At 43.6% G+C, this 22,084-nt stretch overlaps 1 protein-coding gene across 1 annotated transcript; it reads left to right on the forward strand.

Moving 5' to 3' along the window:
- The first annotated feature begins 133 nt into the window (after positions 1 to 133).
- On the forward strand, positions 134 to 14,598 carry LOC134393403 (astacin-like metalloendopeptidase). The gene is made up of 9 exons (XM_063118431.1): positions 134 to 182; positions 1,480 to 1,539; positions 2,534 to 2,674; positions 6,893 to 7,010; positions 7,994 to 8,172; positions 9,966 to 10,050; positions 11,833 to 11,960; positions 13,355 to 13,479; positions 14,296 to 14,598. Exons 1-9 carry the CDS (start codon positions 134 to 136, stop codon positions 14,596 to 14,598), a joined length of 1,188 nt encoding a protein of 395 aa, XP_062974501.1.
- The last annotated feature ends 7,486 nt before the right edge of the window (positions 14,599 to 22,084 follow it).

Genomic DNA, 22,084 nt, shown 5'->3' on the forward strand with positions numbered 1-22,084 from the left:
TTCCTAGAATGACATTCAACGGTTTGCTGATACGTTTTTGGGCTAAATCAAATTTGCCATCATGCTGGGAGAAAGTCAACACAATATAAAGTTACCTTGAGAGACATTATTGCCCCTTTATGAATGTATAAGTATGTTTGGTTTTAATTCATACTGGATCCTTGCCAAGTGTATTGTATTTGGTAAGTGGGGGTTCAGGCAGGCATTGGTGAACTGTGAGGGTGCTTCTGCTTCAAATTAAGAACGTAGGAACATAAGATCCATGCTGGATCAGACCAGGGGTTCATCTAGTCCAACATTCTGCTCAACTGGGGTATGTAGGTATTCTGCCTCTGATACTGGAGGAAGCATATAGTAGCCACTGATAGTTTTATCCTCAATGTATTGTTGTTGTTGTTGTTGTTGTTGTTGTTGTTGTTGTTGTTGTTATTATTCCATTGTCCTGTCATAAAATACATAACAAAGCAGTTTAAGAAACTGAAAACTAGAAAGCAATAAAACATAGACCATACAGCAAATTAAAACAGAAGCAGTGTAAGAAATTGGATTGATAAAATCAAGGTACCAAGACATTGGCTAGATGGCCTTGGGCATGTCTACACCAGGCGATATCCCTGGGATCATCCCGGGATCGTCCCTATCCGTCCACATGATGGACAGGAGATCCCAGGAGCAGGGAGGGAAGATCTTGCATTTCCCTGGGATATCGCCATACCCTTTCTTTCCCATGGTCCCAGGATGATCCCAAGGACCACAGGTGGTGTGGCCGCCCATTCTGGATTCTTCCCTGTTCCCTGTGAATAATGGGGGTCATCAGAGGGAAGGAGCTAGTATGGGAAGAGTCCAGGGCCATCGGGGGTGGAGTGGAGTGGGGGTGGGCCTTTTTTTTTTTTACTTACTTTTGCATGTCTTTTTTTTAAAAAAAAATGTCGAGGTGTGATGTCCTCCTTCCTCCCTGAATGTAATTGGGGTGTTGAATCCACTCTGAGTCAGAACCAGTGAGAACTCTAAAGTCTTAAAGAGTTCTGACTGGCCCTGACTGAAATTCAGAGGGGATTCCCTGCTCCGCTGACATTGGAGCATCAGCCTTCACTGGCAACAAGGTGCTGGAGGACAGAGCTGTGGTTGCCCCCCCCCCCCCCAACCTGCTTCAAGCCAGTCCGCTGTGCAGTGGAGGATGCTGGCCCTCCAGTGGTGGAGTCAGATTCAACTGTAGCAGTCTGGTTAGAACAGAACAAGGTGGCAGGGTGGGGTGGGAGGCGGCACCTTCTCTGCCCCAGGCAACCCAGTGCCTTGGGCTTTCTCTGCTTGGAGCTTTTATATCAGGTTTCACCCTCCTGATGTGTTGGACTACAGTTCTCATCAATGGTATCTGGAGTTGAAGTCCAGCACATCTGGTGGGCACCAAGTTGGGCAAGGCTGTTGTATATATTCCTTGAAAACCCTGAACTGAGCTGGCAACCATTGATTTCTCTGCAGAGACTGAACCAGATGCTGAGGTGGATAATGTTTTTGGCCTGATTCTGAACGCTAATGCAGGTAACTGTGAGAAAACAATTTGTCTTTCTTTAATATCCTGCCCTTTCTGCCAAAAACCAACAACACCCCTCTACCATTTCACATCTTCCAGGTGTTTTCTGTGTTTGCTCAATTCTATCACTTATCTGCCACTTCTGCATTCCTCTTGGCAAACTCAGAAAAGCCAGAGACCCTTAGGAGACTCAAGCTCATGCCCATTAAAATCTGAATTGCTTATGAATACCCATCATATTTCAAATGGTAATATTCTGCAGACATTTCCAGCCATAACTTTGGGTGCCCATTTATTTATATGGTTTTGTACAGGTTTTTGTTTTGTTTTTAAGTGGATGCTTTCGTTTAAGTAATTTGAAACGCATTACTGAAATGCTATGTATGCATGGAAGTCTTGTAATATATATTCATATTAGGGGCCAAACTAGATGGATGCATTATCATATACACACACACAAAAAGCAGCCATTGCAGAAGTGGGGAAGGAACTGATAGAGGGAGGAACTTAACCCATTTCTTCTCTGCTGCAAATTACTTCCCTAAAAGCTAATAAGTCTCAGAAGAGGGATTGTCCTCAGGACCACAACAGGGAGGAAAGGGTTAAATTCCCCCTTGGTGCCTGCTAAATTCTCAACAATTATTCTGCCCTCCCTGCCCATTGCTGCTATTTGCATTTTTTAAAAAAGTACACATTAAATGCAAAGATGCATTTAAGGTCACATCTAATTTGGCCCTAAGAATACATTATTCTCCACCTCTTCCCCTTCTGAGTCTTTTACCGTAGATCAAACCTTGCTTCTCCCACTATTTTCTGATATTCTTCCTTCCACATCTTCAGACTGCAAGAACTTTACCCCAGGATGTATTGCTTTCCCCAGTCTGAGCTCTCTGTCTCTAAGCCCCTTCACTTTCCTTCTCCTATATAGATTTCCCCACTTCTCTTCTCTCTGGTTATCCATTTTCCAGTCACATTCTCTGGCTCTTTCTCTTGCCTGCACAGTGAGCCAGCAGAACTTGGTAGAAGGTGACATTGCAGTGAGACGCAGCCGCAGCGCAATGTTCTGTGCAACTGATGCTTGTTACTGGCCCCAATCCAGCGATGGAATTGTTCAGATCCCCTACATCATCTCCTCTGATTTTGGTGCGTTTGCTTTCCTTTTTCTTATCCCCACTCCGTCCTATAATGTATTGTTTCTGGATTTTACTAGTTAAAGACATTTTTTTGCCTCGAGTTGTCTACTTACCCCATAGGTTCATAGGGTTGGATCCAGACTTAGGGCCAGATCTACACCAAGCAGGATATGACACTTTGAAAATGGTTTGAAAACAGTGTATGGAGTGTGTCCTGGGCCTCAACAGTTGTCACTTCTGTTATAAACTGTTTTAAAGCAGTAATGTAGATCCTGCCTTAGAATAGACCCAATGATATAAATGGGGCAAGTTACTCAAAGCTAACTTGAGTCCCATTGTTTTCAATGAGTCTACTCTGAGTCTCAATTGAACCCATAATATTTAGGCAACAGTCTTCACATAGGAGTGTGCTTACAATAATTAACTCAGATCTTGGAGTTGTCAGCAGCAGTTTGCAAAATTTTCTTCTCTTTGAAGCTATCAATATGGCTGCCAGCACAAGGAATCTGTGCTGGCTTTAAAAGGTGGTTGTTAAATTCCTGAAGGAGAAGGCTATCAATGGCTACTAGCCTTGATAGTTATATGCTACCTCCAATATCGAGGCAGTAAGCCTGTGTGCACCAGTTGCTGGGGGACATGGGTGGGAGGGTGCTGTTGCACCATTTCCTGCCTTGTTGGTCCCTGGTCAACAGCTGGCTGGCCACTGTGTGAACAGAGTGCTGGACTAGATGGACCCTTGGTCTGATCCAGCAGGGCACTTCTTATGTAGCTGCCTTCACAGAACAGGAGCACCCAATACATTTAGAGCTCCATCACACCAGGGGGAAACACGCTCCCTGCCGTCACTTCTCCGCCTGTGTTTTCATTCCTTAGTTACTTCCTCTTTCAAAAGAGGAAGTACAGATCGAGCAGGAGGCCCATGGAGTCCGCTGTTCTAATGGCGCTGCTTCTTCTGCACAAAGCAGGAGAGAGCAGCAATTCTGTGTTTTAAAAAACTTCGGACTTAACGAGGGGTTTTTTTGTCACGCAAGGAAGGCCAGAAGGGGCGTGGGAGGCAGACAACATCATGTGAGGGACCTGAGCAAACTCCATGAATGCCCAGCAATGAGCATGCAATAAAACACTCATTGGATGGAGCTCTTAGCTGCTTGAGAAAAAAGGCACAATGAGTGCAGAGGCCAACCAAATTGGGAGTTGAATCTTCCTTTGACACTGGCAAAGGGACAATGTCCTCCACCACATCTGAGGGCAGCAGGGAGCTTAGGGGGCATAGAGCAGGCTGAATAACACACAGAGCTCTGTCCTCCATCACTGTGGCTCATTTTTCTACAGTATTTGCCACCTGAAGCCACTGCCTTGCTCTGCTCTGCCTAACGGCAGGGCCGGGACCACCACTGAATGATAAATGGGGAAGGGTGTGTGTGAACCATAATATATAGTGTCATTACCACCACCCATAATGAGACAATGTAAGCAATTAACTGTAATGTCTGTATATTTTACATATTAATAGCTTGTGGTTTTTTTGTAAAAAACAACAACAACACAAGGGGGGAAAGCCTTCTCTGCAGGCATTGCGCTATAGCAGTGGAAGCCTGGGACAGCTGACTGACCAGCAACGTCCTGTATGGGCAAAGGGTGCTGACCTCATTCAGCAATGCAGGGCATCAGCATCCAGACACCTGCTCAGGGAAGACCTCACCACCCCCTGCCTCCCCTTCCCATGAATTAGTGCTCAGAGATGTCAGGTAGCTCCAAACTCCAAACCTCTCCACCCAAGGGTGCAGCTTTAAGGGAGAAAAAAAGTCTATACTATGATTGCTATCAGGCCCTAGTTGTTGCTGAGGCGGCAAACATGTATCTTCAGTATGCTAGACCAGGGATCCCCAACCTTTTTGGACCTTTATGAGCACCCTGATCATAGTCTTCTGAGTGGAATCAAGGTAGGAGATTTGAGAAACTGTTGTGGGCACCAACACAAAATGGCTCCTCTGGAGGATGGAGCTAGACACATAATGGCTGCTGTAAGGGCCTGGCTAGTCAAAAGTAATGATGGAGGGGGAGTAATAGAGAGGCGAGAGGCTGTGAGGGAAGGGGAAATAGCAAGGTAAAGGGGGAGAGAAGAAACATGATTAGAGGCTAGGAGTGGGGAGGGAAAACAGTGAGATAGGAATGAGTAGGGTGACCAACTGTCAGGATTTCCCCGGATTTGTCCTGGTTTTTGTTCTTTCCATGGTGTCAGGGGGGATTTTCTATAATTTTCAATAATGTCCTGGAATGATACACCTTCCTCTTTAAGGCTGCCATTAGCATGGCAGGAGGGAATGACATGCTTTATTGAGGCACATCATTCGCCCACCCTGAGCTCCAATTGAGGTCTTAAAGGGGAAAGTGGGTCATTCATGGACATTATAGAAAAGGAGTGGATGGTGGTGGTGCAGAATGAAATCCTTTCCCTTCCTCCACTCCAATCGGGTTCTTTAAGGTGGCGGGGGAATAACGTACTTTCTGCAGGACTCAGAAAGCTGTTTCCCCACACACACACTAGGTGTCCTCTTTTTTGGTTTCCCAAATATGGTCACCCTAGGAATGAGACCCTGGCACTCTAATGTTTTTCAAGGTTTTTTTATTATTAAAAATAAATCTTTGAAGGGAGCAGATAGTGGAGGGCATTATGGGTGCTGTTGGAGGTCCCTGTAGGCACCAAGTTGGGGATAACTGTGCTAGTCTCCGTGAACACCAGTGGTCATATTCTTCCAAGTGGAATAGAGGTAGGCACACGTCCTCTCCCTCTATTCTGTGGTCACATCCTTGATTACCTCCAATGTCTGTCCTCATATCTATCCTCCAAATGGAAAAAATAGTACACCTGACCAGGTACTAGGCCAGGAGGGCCCCTCAAAGACTGAAGAGGCCTACGAGGCCTCTCCTCTTTCTCAGACCACTGGCTGAGTAAACATAGGGTGACCATATGAAAAGGAGGACAGGGCTGCTGTATCTTTAACGGTTGTATAGAAAAGGAAATATGAGCAGGGGCATGTCTACGCGAAGGGTTTGCCCCAGGGTTTGCAGTAGCGGCAAGTCATCTACATTGCAAAGCCGTCCAGGGGCAAACCCTGGAAACTCCGCTCCATAAAAGTTGGGCGCTTACCCCGACTTTTTTGACAGCAGAGGTGGCCCTGCACTTCTAAAAAAGTAAAATAAAATGGGGGGGGGGAGAGGAGAGGAACAGTGCCGTTCCTTCCCCCCTTTTAAATTTTATGATCTCTATCTACAGAGTGCTGCAGAAACAAATAATAAAATAAATGTGGGTGGGTGGAGAGGAATGGAGAGCCAGAGGAAGGAGACGCTGCTCGGTCTCCAGTCCTTATCGCGTCCTCGTCTGGGTGCCTCGTTCCTTCCCCTGTTTTTATTTCTAATTATATGAATCTGTGGAGCTCCGCAGATAGAGCTCATTAAATTAAAAAAAGTGGGGGAGAAACGGCCCCGTTCCTTTCCTGCCCCCGCCCCAGTATTTTTAAACTTTTCAAGAGGCGCAAGGCAGGAAAAATCACACTTGCCTTCCTTCCCGTGCAGATGCCAGGAAGGAAGGCAAGTGCGGGTGCAAGGCGCCAGGCAGTGCCAAAGTGCCTCCATAAAGATGGGGGCCAGGTATCTTTTGTATGCATGCAGCACCTGGTGAAAGTCCCTCCTCATCACAACAGGTAAAGCTGCAAGAGCCCTTCCCTCTTTTGTCTCCGGTCAAGAGGACAGGGCTTGTGCAGCTTTATCTGTTGTGATGAAGAGGGAATTTCACAAAATGCTGTATGCATACCAATGACACCTTCTGAGATTTCCTTTGCTATACAACTATTAAAGGTACAGGAGCCCTGTCCTCCTTTCCATAGGGTCACCCTAATTAACAGCATTTTTCCCCTTGGCAACTTGGGAACTGAACTACTCCATTTCCAATCAGTTCTTTCAGACACTGTTTTAAGCAAAGAGAAATGATTTCTGATATGGCTACTAAATCACATTACACATTATTATTCCAGTTTTCAGAAAGCATTAGGAATTTGTCAATTCCTGAAATTATATCACCTGAATCCCTAATAGTGCATCCATACATTTAAGACTGAATGAATAAGTCAGTATATTAGGCAGTAAAACCCACTGAACTTCTGAATAAACATATTTGGGATTGGTAAGCAGGAAGGCTGAAGTAGTTAAACTCTTTTCCTCCCTGCAGCACAAAAAGACAGAGATAAGATTCAAAAATCCATGACCGAGTTTGAAACATTGACTTGCATTGATTTTGTGGAGCGAAAAGAAGAAAATGACTATTTAAATATTATCTCTGGTGATGGGTAAGTCCCACTATGGTATTACTTCCCAATAGAGATTGTCATGGTTTACGCTCATGGTGGATCCCCTGATGGTTGCTACTAGATACTAGAGCTGTGCTGAAAATTTCTTCCACTTTTTTTAACGGTTCTCGTTAACTGCTTTCGAAAAGAAATTCAAAGAAAATTTTAGAGGAATTCTCATGGGCTGGGTTCAGTGACTGTGTGCTTACTTTACTTATAAGGTGGCCGAGAAGTGTGTGTGACTGTGCTGTCTTTCACTTCCTCAGCTTCCCACACTACAACTAAATTCCAGGGGAAGGCATCAAGAGGCAATTGGTCCCATAGAGCTTTTTCAGATTAGAAAGTGCAGGCAGCCTGGGTGGCTGTAAAACAATGGAGAGATGTAGAATAGAAAGAAAAAGCGCACACTACCCCCTTTGCCACTGCCTAATTTTCTTTCCCATTTCTGTGGTGGCTTCCTTCTCCTCACCTTCCCCACAGTGCCCTTGAATGCATGGGCATGGTGAAGAATGTAAAATGGTGCCAGGCTGCCAACACATTTGCTGCTGTTGCCACTTCCAGAGGTAGCACCACCACCACTACAACACAAGGAAGGAAGGAGCTGTGCTACAGTCACTGCTAACTGTGAACTCCACCTCCAATAAACTGTTTGAGAATTGTGTCCCTTCCATTTCTCTGCCCACAAATAGGGTGGGAAATTTCAAGAGGCCACCTGTGCACAGTTCTACTGAATACTGCTTCGATGCAGTGTGGACTCCATGCTTACTATATCAATATACCAAATTGTGCCAGTATTGAACCTTCATGGGGACTGTGGGCTTCCTGAGGAGTCTTGACTTGATTGCATTTATTCTTTACATTACATTAATAAGTATATTTTTCATACTCTTGTGACATCTGTGGTTTGAAGGGATCTAATGTTTGTGATTGCTATCATACTTCATAAGTACCTTTTTTCTTTTGGCAAATTGTGTCTCTTTCAGCTGCTGGTCTTTTCATGGAAGGACTGGAGGTGCCCAAACACTGTCTTTGAAAAAGCCATGGTGCTTGTGGATGGGAGTCATAGAGCATGAGTTGGAACATTCACTGGGTCTTATCCATGAGCATACTAGAAGTGACAGAGACAACTATGTGAAGATCATGTGGCAATACATTAGTCCTCGTATGTATACCTGTATTATGCTGTAATCCAGGAGCCACTTCATTGACAATATAACTATTTGACCAGGCAGAGTCAAGAAATCATGTATTGTGATTGCCTATAATACTTTCCCTATCCATAGCTTCAGTAAAATGGCTGAGCGGGAAATCAAGCAGACACCAGTGTGTCATCTTCCTCTTTGTATTTGTATGCCGCTTTCCCACAAAATTGTGCCCAAAGCATCTCACAACGTAACAGATGAACAATAGATATAATTTACAAGTTATCGAACAGCAAGAAATATAACAATATTAAAAACAATTACAAATAACCATAATGTTGGCAGTCAAATACATAGTAGAAATATCAACATATATAATATCCAATAAAATCATACAGATAAACTAAACTGATCCAACAACTGAGCCCTAAATAGGGCCTAATCTACACCAAGCAGGATATAGCGGTATGAAAGCAGTATATGGGTATGTGTCAATGGGCCCCAACCGTTGTCAGTGCACTTCAATACCGCTAAAAAGCAGTAGTGTGGCTCCTGTCTTTCATATGCCACTTTCATAGCGCAATATCCTGCTTGGTGTAGATTAGGCCCAAGAGAGAGAATAAAGCACAATACAGTAATATTTAAAAAAATATAAATACATTTCCATTTCACATGACGGTTCTCCACAATTAGCCTACCAGCACAGATTGGCATCCATGCCTCTCACTTGTGGCAACCTTCCTTCCAGCTCTTAACTGCATCCTCTCACATAGTTCCTTCACTATTTCTCACCTGGGGAGGTAGAGATTGCCAGTCCTTCTTCAAGCCCCATCTACCCACGGTTTTGACATTACTCAAGTTCTTTCTACCAAGCACCCCTTCTAGAACTGGTCTTCAGACAGCAGTTTTTTCAGGGTCCAAGGTGATGGGTGGTGTGAGACAAGTGGAAATGCTCAAGCCCTTGATGTTAGTCCCTCTCCAGCAAATACTCTTCTCTGAGATGTGGTTTCAGCAGTAGGATCTAGCTAGGATAAAAGGGAAAGATGGGAGAAAAGGAAGAGCCTGAGGATGTTGCATAATATCATTGCCAGAAATCCCATATTTAACAGAATTCCAATACTGGATTTTTATTTTCACCTGTCTCCTTCCAATATGGTTTGTTTCCTTCCAATGTGATTTGTTTAGATTTCCTTATGCAAAAGAAATAAAACAAGTAAAACCCTTTTAGACATTGCTGAAAATTAGAGAAGTGTTGGGGGCATATCTACACTGCATACCTGAACTGGTTTTACAGTCATTCCCTCTCCCCAGAGAAATTTTGGGATTCTGAGGCGACTAACCAAGTTTCCAGGTTCCTTTGGAGCAAAATATGACAATTAAGATACAGTATTTGCAGGTAGATAAGTCTTCGTACTAAATAACTGCTGGAGGTATTATGAGTCCTACCAATGACTTCTGTGGACATAGTTACATGATTCTACAAGAACAAATGTCTATTCCTTTTTAGCTCCTCTACAGATGTTCACTTTATTTTCAAATTTTGTAACCTGAGAAATAGTATACAAATTATATGCATGTAGTATTGACATGTTACACAAAAGTGCATCTTTTAATGTAGAATACTTGCTTTTTTAACCCTAGCAGCTGTTGTGTAGGACACCCCAATCTAGGACATCCCTGATCTTCTAATTGGGTTCTGCTTTCACAAAAATGCTGGTTTTATCAATGATAACAGTTGCCATCATTTGCTAGGAGGAAACGCCCCAAAACCACTACCACCTCCCCTCTGAATGCTTAATATTATACATCACAGGTGCTAGACGTAACTTTGAGAAAAAGACAAAGTCGAACAACCTGGGTCTTGAGTACGACTATGCCTCAATAATGCATTATGGCAGGTAAGTTGATGTGAAATGTTCTTCCCGCAAGCAGAAGGTGTTTATAAATAGGGCTGGCAATCCTCTTTTTTAAAAATACATTGTTGTCAGTTTGCTGATTGCTGTGCATAGGGCTATCACGATTTGACTTCGAGCAATGCTGGCTTAAAATCTAGGGTTTGAAAATGAGGTTTATGAGCAAGAATGACTGGCGGATGTTCCTTAAAAGGTGGTTTCACTCCAAAAATCTTTTAAATGTTTTGAATGAGAAAAAGAGAGGTGGGACAGCTATCCTGAGCTCCCCTGATTAGAGGTTTCCTTGGTGAAGTGGAACCAGGGGTTGTGGAGACGCAGTGCCAGGGCTTCTTTTCTTAGCAGGGATACTGATGCTATCTCTCTCCCCTCAACCCTCTAGACTTCTTTGTTTCTTCTGAGCTTAGTTGCAATTCTTATAGTAGCTGGGTAAGATATTGCTTCTTGTTGCCATGCAAAGGTTTTTCCAGGGGTTTGGTCTTGAATGGGAGATGAAGACCCATTAGCTTTACAAAAGTCCTGCTCCTGGTGGAGATGAATACTGTTAGAACTGGCTGGCTGATATAGATCAGTGCAACGACCTTGTTCTTTGGAGGCGTGGCTACGGGGAGTGTCATAACGAGCATCTGAACTTCAAAATGTACCCACTGCACCACTACTTAGGGGAGGGGTAGAAAAAGAGGGGGGCTTGCTCACATGCTCATGTGAAGAAGGGGAAAACTACTACAAGGCGGTCTGTCACATGAGGGGGACCCACGTGGATAAAGTAATATCCTCCCAGCGCCAGTTATCCCAGCGGCCAGTGCAGAGGGGAAAGGCTTACACTAGCTGCTCCAGCCATCACTATGCAACAGTGACCATAGAAAAAGTACGCACTGGCTAGAGTGCCGCCAGAACTGGCAGCCACTCTAAGTGGCCATCTCTATGGCCAAGGGATTTCACTGTGGAGCAGCTGAAGCAAATGATGATGGTCCTGCCACACAACACAGAAACCATGTCCAGGGCCAGTTATCAACACTGCAATGTGGGTGGTTACTTCTCCCATTGTGGGGGTGGACAGAGAAATGCCTCCCATGACATGTTGACACACCTTGCAATCACTCAAAAATGCAATCCCACCGCCAGTTATCCCAGCGGCCAGTGCAGAGGGGAAAGGCTTACACTAGCTGCTCCAGCCATCACTATGCAACAGTAACCATAGAAAAAGTCCGCGCTGGCTAGAGTGCCACCAGAACTGGCAGCCACTCTAAGCGGCCATCTCTATGGCCAAGGGATTTCGCTGTGGAGCGGCTGAAGCAAATGATGATGGTCCTGCCACACAACATAGAAACCATGTCCAGGGCCAGTTATCAACACTGCAATGTGGGTGGTTACTTCTCCCACTGTGGGGGTGGACAGAGAAATGCCTCCCATGACATGTTAACACACCTTGGATCACTCAAAAATGCAATCCACAGTAGGTAAGTTATCATGACGTTTGAACAGGCTGAGAAGAATTAAAAAAAAGAAAGGCTGACGGAGGCAACTGGACTGGAGACTGTATGCTAAAAGCATCCGGAAGTATAGGGGTGCCTCTCCCTGGGAATCTGATGGAGGAGCAGTAAAATTCCTGCTTATAGACATGCCTGGCCAATGACCCTGGAGTTTGTGCAGATACCAGAAACAATGGCAACAAAGGAAGGGAAGGGGGAAGCAATGCCAACTGTGGTCCATACCTTCACCATATAAGAAGCCACTGAATTTAAGGAAATGTGTTTCATTTTTCTGCAGAAAACAATTCTCTAACACCTCTGGTGAGGCCACTATTATTCCAATTCCAGATGAATCCGTACTTATCGGACACAGTACTGGACTGAGTAACCTTGATGTGGCCAAAATCAACAGGCTGTATAACTGCAGTAAGTAGTTCACCCTCCACAGGAGCACTTGTTTTGACAGAGAAAAATATTAGAGACAGATTTGCTGTCCCAACCTCACCTCACTGGAGGCCGGTGGCTCTAATGTCTGTAGGGTGGTGAATCCACTCTGAGTTTCAGTCAGAACCAGTCAGTACTCTAAAGGAGCTAGCTAAGGCACTTTAATTATTCCTGAATAACCGTGTCTAGAAAGTGGCACTATTTTGTATAACATAATAGCATGCCTAGTATGTTCTTTACCTTCAAGTTCTCTAAACTATAATGTGCCATGGAATTGTGTTGTTGTTGTTGTTGTTGTTGTTGTTGTAGTAAAGCCTCTTGCAGCAATTGGCAGAAGAGAACTGGTATCATGCAGGCTGAGCAGCAGATAAGAACTGAGCTAAGAGACAGGGAACCCAGAGTCAGGGAAGCTGAAGGAAGAGAATGGAGAAGGCAGAAGCCGTGGACAGAGAAAGAAGTGTGAGAGGGCCAGATCTACACCAAGCAGGATATGACACTTTGAAAACATTTTGAAAACTGTATCTGGAGGGTGTCCTGGGCCCCAACAGTTGTCACTACTGTTATGAAACATTTTAAAGCAATAGTGTAGATCCTGCCCTGGAGAGAGAAAAAAGCAAAGATACATTTAGCATAGAGGCCTGGGGCATACTACCTTAATAGCATTTTAGCAAACAAGCCAATAAGGCAGTATATAAATGTTAATAGTAAATATATATCCAATGTTGTGTGATGGACTTCCCCTCATGCAACAGAACTTACCCCACAGGCAGAAGAAACTGTCTCTCTCCTCACCTTATAATACTTATCTTACATGCTTTCAGGGTTGTTGTAAGGATCCAGCTAGCTATGCATGTGAAACACTTCAAAGACTTGAAAGTGCTAGACAAATGATGATTGATTGATTGATTGATTGATTGATTGATTGATCTATCACAGTTTATCTACCGCCTTTCAGGATACAAATCTTACCAAGAAACAACAACAGCAACAACAAAAATAGAATTACAATAAACAACATTAACACATCAAGAAAAAAAACCAAAGGGATCCTTCCCTCAGGACAGTTGGTGGGAAATGGACCTGTGGGGCAGGGAGAGTCCAACTGGAAAAGGAGCAGGTGTCCGGCATCGTCCTCATCTACCTCCCTTTCTCCTGGAGTCCTTCCCACAGGGCTCTTTGTGGTAGATGGCCCTATGGAGGGACGGGGATCCAGTTGGAGCAAGCCGTGAGGTCTATTTTGATTGCCTCCCTCCCTCCCTCCCTCCCTCTACTGGAATCCTTCCCACAGGGGTGTTTATGGTAGATGCCTCTGTTGTGTGTTGTTGTTGTTGTTGTGATGAGGCATTGTACTAATACAGCTACTGCTCTTCCATCAGGTCATTGTAGTACTGTGTTGCACACTTCCAAAGGTTTACTGACCTCTGCCAACTATCCATCAAAGTACCAAAGTGATACCAACTGCCTTTGGCTTATTCGACTCCCAGGAAACCCCTTCAGAAAGGTGATTGCCCATGCTTCCATCCTTGTAATGCACAGCTATGCACTCTTTTCTAGCTATATCCTAATAAGGTTCTCGCTAGGCAAACGAGGTAACTATATGGCAGGGTTGCCATTGAGAAAATATGGAAATAATACCCCATACCCACTACATAGTTGAGCCCCAGTCACAAGGGGGGAAATCTCAGAACACCCGGAACTTTTCAGCTGGTGCTATGGAAGGCTTCAGATAGGAATCCCTTTTTCAGAGAGAGATGGTCTGGGGACCAGAAGTGTGAAATTCTTCTGGTCCCCAGACTGGGGAGCTCAGAGTGAAGTGGCTTGCAGCCTTCTACAATGTGAACAGTTCTCTGGATCAGATCCAATGTATGCAGATGTGTGTATGTGGGTAGATATGGTTATGACAAACAATGACTATCTTGCAGAATTTAAACACCTTAAACATCCCATCATTCTTTCAGAACATGAAAGTTTCCTTTTGGAATTATGCCAGGCTATCCCATTTTATTGGCATAACGGTCCTCTGAGATGAAGGCCAAGGACAAATAGGAAGTTTAATGGATGGATGGCTCAACTCCAACACTCTATCCACTACACCACACTATCTCACAAAGAACAACTTTATACCCCTGGGCCCAAGCAAGTACACACTACTGTACACTACAAGGGGATGGTGAGAACAGTTCCCATACTCCTCAGATAAGCTAAGTTACTGTCCACTTCAAAACGTTATGCTTGGTTAGGCCTTGTTCTAATGGAGAATATATGAATCAGAGAATAGTAAAACACATTTGATGCTTCCATTTTCTCTACCCATTAGCTGGTTTCCTTGACATTTGATGTGTTTGACCTGCAATCCTCTGAAGGTTGTACAGCTGACTATGTGAAGGTATATGATGGGATCAGCAAATCGGACAAGGTGCTACTGGACAAGACCTGTGGAATAAAGATACCCCCAACTTTAACTTCGTCTAAAAATACTATGCTGATAGAATTTGTCAGTGATCACAGTGTGGAAGGCACAGGCTTCAGGGCCTCTTACACTTCTAAGTCTGCATTTGTATACCCACGTGGCTGGCAGTTAACCAATGGGATTAACTCTGGAGTTTCAGATTTCATCTGAAAAGGGCAGCTCCAGATGAATTTTATAGGTAAGATTTAGGTCTGATTGCTTCTAATGTATACCCTATAAATGATGTGTTTGTAAGAGTATTCCAAAACACCCATTGAAAGCCAACTCTGAGCTGTTTTTGAAAATAATTCCCATAGGCCATTAATAAGCCACGATGGTTCCAGTCAGCTGTTTGGTGTGGAGAAGCTAGTAGGGGAACACTAAATCCAACCCTCCTGCCCCTGAAAAGTTGATTAAGGCAATTGCAGCTTATTTGCCCACAGCAATACATATACAGCCCATGCTGCCTGATTGGACTGGGAATCACTAGCACAACATTCATGTGTGGGCAAGATAGGAATATGAGTGGGGAATTCTTTTTCTCAATGTATATGGCCCCTAAGAGGATTGGGACAAATGCCCACAGGTGCAGGGTTTCAAGAAATGTGACAGTGGGCATGTCTACACCAGCCCTATATCCTGGGATCATCCAAGGATCATTCCTGTGCATCCAAATGACACACAGGGGATCCCGGGAGCAGGCAGGGACAATCCCTCCATTTTCCTGGGATAACCCTTAGGTGTAAAAAGGGCCATAGATGTTTAAGCCTTGTTTCACTGATATTCTTTGGGCTGACTTAAGTTCATTTAATGGAAAAGCATTGGGCAAAAGGCAGGATACAAATATAATAATAATAATAATAATAATAATAATAATAATAATAATAATAATAATAATGGTTCCTATGCCTCCATCACACAGTGTGATGTGTGTCCTTACTTTTGAGAGAGAAGGAATGTGTGTAATTTATGCACACATATATATGGTCTTCATCACACATTACTGATAGGCATGGCCGAAGCATTCAAGAGTTCCTGCTTCTCTGTGACACACACACACAAACACATACACACAGAGGGAGAAGAAGATACATTTAAATAACTTTCTGGGCCACCTTTTGTATTTATAGTATTTCCTATGGAACCCCACATTAAAACCTCTGGATGCCTGGGAGGTTGAAAGTCTATTAAAATAAATATCCTGTACTCTGTAACCTGCACAAACACATTTGCCAATGCTAGAAAAGTCAGTTGTTGCCTTGTAAATCATGCCAAAGGCCCAATGTTTATTTGTTTATTTTCTTTACAATATTTATATACCGCTCCTCATTCAAAATTTTGGAGCAGTGTACAAGATAAAATCAATAAAAACAGAATAAAATACCTTAAACAAGATTTTTAAAGCAAAATGAAAGGTGAACTGTGAACCATGGCTAGTCATTAAGAAAAGGCTTCCTGGAACAATGTCGTTTTCAGGAGGCGCCGAAAGGAATACAAAGTTGGCGCCTGCCTGTTTATCTATTATTCACTGTTATTAAATTGTTATTGGCTGCTGTTTTGCCCTGGCTGCAGGACAAACAATGATGTAATACTATAAAAGTTGGACCATTTGAAGACTGGACCATTTGAAGTAAGCTACCAAAATCTAAGAAATCCATTGTTGCTGGAGGCCCACGTGGGGCTCAGAGTGCCTTTTACCAGCTACGGCTGGCTCACCAGCTACGGCCTCTTCTGGACAGGGATAGCTTGGCCACAGTGGTACGGACATTAGTAACTTCAAGACTGGATTACTGCAATAAGCTCCATGTAGGGCTGACATGGTATACAGGGAAAGGGGCTGGCTGCCTTAATGCTGAAATACATGGTAGAATGTCTTCCAGGGGATCTACGGGGGCATCATAACACATGCCATGGGGCCTCTGGGGACCCGGCCATCCAGGCATAACGTGAGATATGCCTGCGAACAGTGTGTGGTCATGCTGAGGCAGTGGCAAAGGTGTAGTAGCCACTTGACTGGCTGATAGTCCCAACTGCTGTTTTAGCATGTTCAAACTATTTTTCTAGCTGGCTATTATGCTTTCTGCTCACAAATTGGACATTTGATCTTCCTAAAAACACCAGTATGCTATTTAAGAGGGGTTTTCCACCCCCTTCTAAATAATTTTTCAAGTGCGTGAGCCTGTCTGTTTCAAATGTACCCTCAGCAGGCCACGGTAATGTGGGTTGATCTCTGGTGAAGAATGGCCAATTTTCTTGGCACAAGGTCACTAATCTTTTTAACTTCAACCTAGATGGCATACAATTCTTATAGATCTTACACGTTTTCCTTACAGGGTTTTTGCTCTTTCTGGGCAGCCTGACTTTAACCCGGAGCTTCCCATTGTAACTCTTACTTAACAGACTAATCTTGTCGGCTTCCTTGAAAGTATTTCTGCTTATAATCTAGCTGTGATGTTCTCACAACCACAATCAAACCACATACAGGGCTTTCATACATGGCAATTTCCGGGCTTTGGCACAGGCACACAGAATTTTCACACAAGGACTGGCTTATTATAGGGTGTCTGTGCTTCTCTCGCGGTTCTGTCCCTACTTGAGGGAAGGCACAATAGGTAGAGATTGATCAGCACAGCTCATGTTTGGAGGGTAATAGGAAAGAAGTCCACTTATTCAGGGCAACTCATTCAGACATGACATATAACACATAACTCTGGTATGACTTATGTAGGAGTCCTGTTATTTTCCAGGCTCATAGTTGGAATTGGGGTAGGGAAAAAGCCCTAAATAACTTGGGACCAGGCTACCTAGGAGAGTGCTTTCTCCCTTACCAACCTGCCCAATCACTGAGGTCGTCGTAGAGCATGCTCTTGGTGGCTCCACATGAACCTGTGGCCCAACTGAAATCTGCCAGGTGAAGAGCCTTTAGTGTAGTGGCCCCTTCTCTGTGCAACTCTCTGCCCCTGGAGGTCAGGCAGGCGTCAGCACTGGGCTGCTTCTGGCACCTCCTGAAAATGTCTGTTTTGAGAAGCCTTCTCCAACTGACTAGCCACTGTTTTTCTGGCTCCTTTGTTTTTTAAATTGCATAATTTTAATTTGCTTTTTTAATCTTTCTTTTACTGTTTATATCTATGTTCACTGCTCTGGAATCTGTATTAGATAATTGAGCAATATATAAATGTTATAAATCAATCAATAAACTAATGCTATCATTTACCAGCCACCCACAAGTGCATTTTAAATAGGAATGGAATAAGATTTGCATCCATGACTAATGCCTTAAAATTCAAATCCCACGGTCAAGCTATGTAACAGAAAGTGGACATCATAATAAAGCTACAACAAAAAAATATTATTCTGCCTTTATTTGATGATTATTTTATTATATTTAGGAATCAGCAGCATGTTTTTGGTGTTCATGCTCAATATAGAACATAGACAAGCATTGGACAAATATCAAGAGGTGGGCAAAGCTTAATCTGAGACACCTTCAGAACAAGTTCCATTAATGGTCTAGGCACAGGTCTCAAAAACAAGACCTGAGACTAGACATTAATAGAACTTCTATTTCATACTGCAAATGATATACAAGTGACATATTTGTGATTGAAATGCACTGATAACGATGCTTGTGAAACTGCTTAACATAAGTCTGAGTTCTTAAAAACCGTAGACAATAAGAATCTGCAGAATACTAGCTTTACTTAACTTTGAGCCTTAGTGCTACAATATTTGAGTTGATTAATCATGCTGGCTGGGGAATACTAGGAGTTGTAGGACTTCTTTTCTGTCTAAACAGGTATAGGAGTGTGCCCTAAAGCAGCAACCCTATGCACACTTGCTAGAGAGTAAGCCTTGTTGATTATAGTTGATCTTACTTTCAAGCAAGCATGCATAGGATACAAACAATGTTTGATCAATTACAGGAGGGTTGTCATTTTTTTTGCAAAAAAAGAGAGAAGTAAATACAAGTACTTTCAAAAATCATCTGAGAAGACATTCCTCTTTCTCTCACATAGGAGACAAAATGCCCCCTTTGAAGGTGTTTGCTGTGATACCTGCCTGTACAAGATAATATGAGGCACAGTATCCAATGCTGCCACTGTGCTAGCTGGAACATCTGCTAGTGCAACTGGAAATTAGCCCAAACTACCAATGCCAGAATGGGACAAGTCAGTGTTTCTCGTGGAAGGGAGCTCCGCTTGACCTGACCCACTCTGAAAGTGATAGTATTGGCTTGTTGTGCCAGCAAGCCCCTGGTTTCAAATTGTGCTAGTGGTCATTTCTGCTAGCGTAACACGCTTAGAGCTGACGGTTTGCCAGCATTAGATGTGGTCTGTGATGTGCTTTTTTCCCATTCAGAACAATTGCTTTTATTCACATGCAAATGCAAGCCAACTTAAATTAATTTATTGATTAACCAATTAGAACTCATTAATAGATTCAGATTGCAGTAATTGGACACTGACCCTAATTTTAACAGATTGGTGATTGTTAGGCTATCTATGCTGCTGAGCAGTATGAAGCCCATGAAGTCTGACTAACTTTCTATCTCATTTGTATAGCAAAACCTCAGTGCGAAGTACATCCCTTTGAGCTTGAAAAACAGCCATATGGGCACTTCCTACGGATAAAACACCTGGACTTACAGGGGTCCAGGTGACATTTTCTATTGAAAAAGGCCTGTGAACCTAAATGAGGAATACAAGTCATGCACACTGGAAATGCTAGCAGAGCAAAGCAATCTGGATGTAAAGTACTGTGCAAAAATGAAGGGAATTTTAAACCTTACTTTAGTGATGGGAAACGTGCGACTCTCCAGAGGTTGTTGTACTGCAAGTCCCATTAGCCCTAACCAGCATAGTAAATGGTGAGGGATGATGAGGGCTGCAGTCCCACAAGATCTGGAGTCCTACCAGGTGCCCACCTCTGCTTTACTTCTTCATCTTGTTGCAAAGTTCATTCAAAGTTGGTGCCACCAGACAGCTTGTAAACATAGCACTAGGAGAGAGGCAGCATCAAATTCTTTCCTTTGTCTGCTTCAGCTGCTCAGGATTCTGCGTTTATATTATTAATATAATTACTGGGATAACTTGATCAATCTTTAAAACCAAACAAAGCACAATGTCAGCAAGAGGCAATGACAAACTGGTGTCCCAATTTCAGTTCTCTTTCTTGTTGCCAATTCCAGATGAAGGCAATTCTCATGTAGGCTGTTCTTCACGATGGCAAAACTGCAATGACAGATAGAGTTTGTTCATGTGTTCATGCTCCTGAAAACTAAGCTGATGGATTGAAATGGTCTATGCTTGAGACACAGCACATAATATCAGTGCTGTTTGCTGTCGTACCACATGAAGAATCCAATTATGGCTCAGTTCTGAAGCCATCATCAAATCGTAAATATTGACAATACTTTGATGATCCAAATCTTTTTGGTGTATTGGTGCACTACGCATGAGTGCACTACAGTTAGGGATCTTCAGAGAAATATTGTTTCGGCTATTGGGCAGTATAGAAATGTATTAATTAATTAATATAGGGCCTGAGTAAAGACCCAAGAAAGCATGGTTTGCTGTTTACAGGAATGCTTCTCAAGGAAATTTTTTGCATGTTCTCAATTCAGCAGTAGGGAATAAAGCTATACAACTTGCCTCCCCCAGGCCTCAATTGCAGCCTTCCATGGTCCCAGGTCTGGAGCCATGGTGTCACCTCAAAGATGATGATGTGCCCAATGAGAAACCAGTCAACTGGCAGGACCCTTGGGATCCTTGATGCACTCCCTGGACCCATGAACACATCCCTCCCATCAGCCTCAGTCTCCAAGAAAGAGTCTCCCAAAGCCTCTCGCATCCCTCAGCCACACAGGAGCATAAGGCTCCAAAGAGGAGCACAGGCCCTTTAACACTGCTGTCAATACCCAGTGGGAGGTGGAGTTTCTAAGGGACCTGAGCTGAACTGACCTACTTAACCCCTCAATTGCTGCTAGCCCCTTGCTGGAATGACAGCTCCTTCCATACCTAGCAGCTCCGGCAGAGCACTGCCCAAGGTGCTATCAGTCTATGCCTTGCTATGCTGTGATTTATGCAGCCAGCATAGCTGCCTACCAATTGTGACCCTTGCCTTTCCAGTCATAGTTTCCTTCTATCAGAGCTTACTTGAACGCCTGACTGACCAGTCACTTCCCCCAGGGCCCAGTCCTAGCAAGGACATCTGTGTCTATATTTGTGCTTATGTGTTCATGAGCATGCATGTGGCTCTCCAGTCAGCATCACATATGGCCCTTGGGGCTGCAAAGGCTGTGCACTCCTGGTAGAAGGGAAATCTGTAGTTCAGGAGCAGAGCACAGCCTTTACATTTTGTAGGTTTCTAGTTAAGTCTCTGACATCTCAGGCTGTATGGCTTGGAAAGATTTTGGAGAGGTTCTGCCACTCAGAATAGAACATTCTGTGTTAGATACAAGTCAGTTCCATTAAATAAATTTGGCGCATAAAAGATGATGTAAGTGGCAGACAGTAAGAACAAAAGATGGAGCTAAATTCTGCTGCCTATCAGTTCATTCAGTACTAGCACCTGATATCTGCACTTGTTAACTGATGTTCAAATGAAAGTACATTGAGACCAGCAAATTGGCTTCATCTGACTAGAAGTATGAAGGTAATTTCATATTTCATAAGACATGGGGAGTGAGATTCAGCTTATTCCTCTGCACAGCACATATAGCCTGTGATGTGAACTAGGGCATAGTTTTGTATTGTTAGCCTATGCATAGTCCAGAGTTCTCATTACAGGTGACACAGACAGTGTGGGAGATACTTGCACCGCATGGGCTCAAGGCTCACATCAATGTCCAGGCTATTTGCAGCCTCAATTACTTGACATTCTTCATCCTGCATCACTTTGTGCCAGTGCCAGCTCTTGGTTTTTGAGTGCAGCACCTCCTCAATGGGCCCCATCCCTCAGCGAAACTACCTTCTTACTGTTATTGCTCCTCAACTTCTCACTCATCATATCTACTGTAACACACTTGATTGTTTCTCTCGAGTCAGGGTGTTTTATTTAATACAGAGTGAACCTACAATGAAGCAGCATAGATGTAACATTTCCAGGCTTGGATTGATTTTCCCAGCTGTCCTTCCTTCTTAGGCCCCCAACCATTCCATTTTGACCACCAGAGAAGGACTGACAATAGAATATAGCATTTACTTCTCACCCTCTACACCAGCAGTGGGAAGAAGGTAGATCTCCAGATGTTTTGGTCTTCAACTCCAACCATCCTGACCATTGTCTATGCTGGCAGGGGCTCATTGGAGTTAAAGTCCAAAACATCTGGATATCTATTTTCTGTCCACTTCTGCTTAATGCTATCACTCACTTGTTTGATGAGCAGAGAGCCAATGACCAACCTGCTACTAGTATCTACTGCTCCTCCTCACTACCACCGTTGTCTGGGCCAGAGTGAGAGGCAGGTGAACAAGCAGCTTTCAAAAGGAGGAGCAAATTCAGGGCTTTTGTCAGTGCCCCCTTTCTGGAATGTGGCCCCTTGGCAGGTGTCTGACCATGCCTAAGCTTGATGTGAGTATTAGTCTGTGCATCATGTCAATATAACTAGATTACTAGAGTATTTCCATTTAACCAAACTTCTGGTTACACAAATGAC

The sequence above is a fragment of the Elgaria multicarinata genome, chromosome 2 (genome assembly GCF_023053635.1).
Source record: "Elgaria multicarinata webbii isolate HBS135686 ecotype San Diego chromosome 2, rElgMul1.1.pri, whole genome shotgun sequence".
NCBI lineage: Eukaryota > Metazoa > Chordata > Lepidosauria > Squamata > Anguidae > Elgaria > Elgaria multicarinata.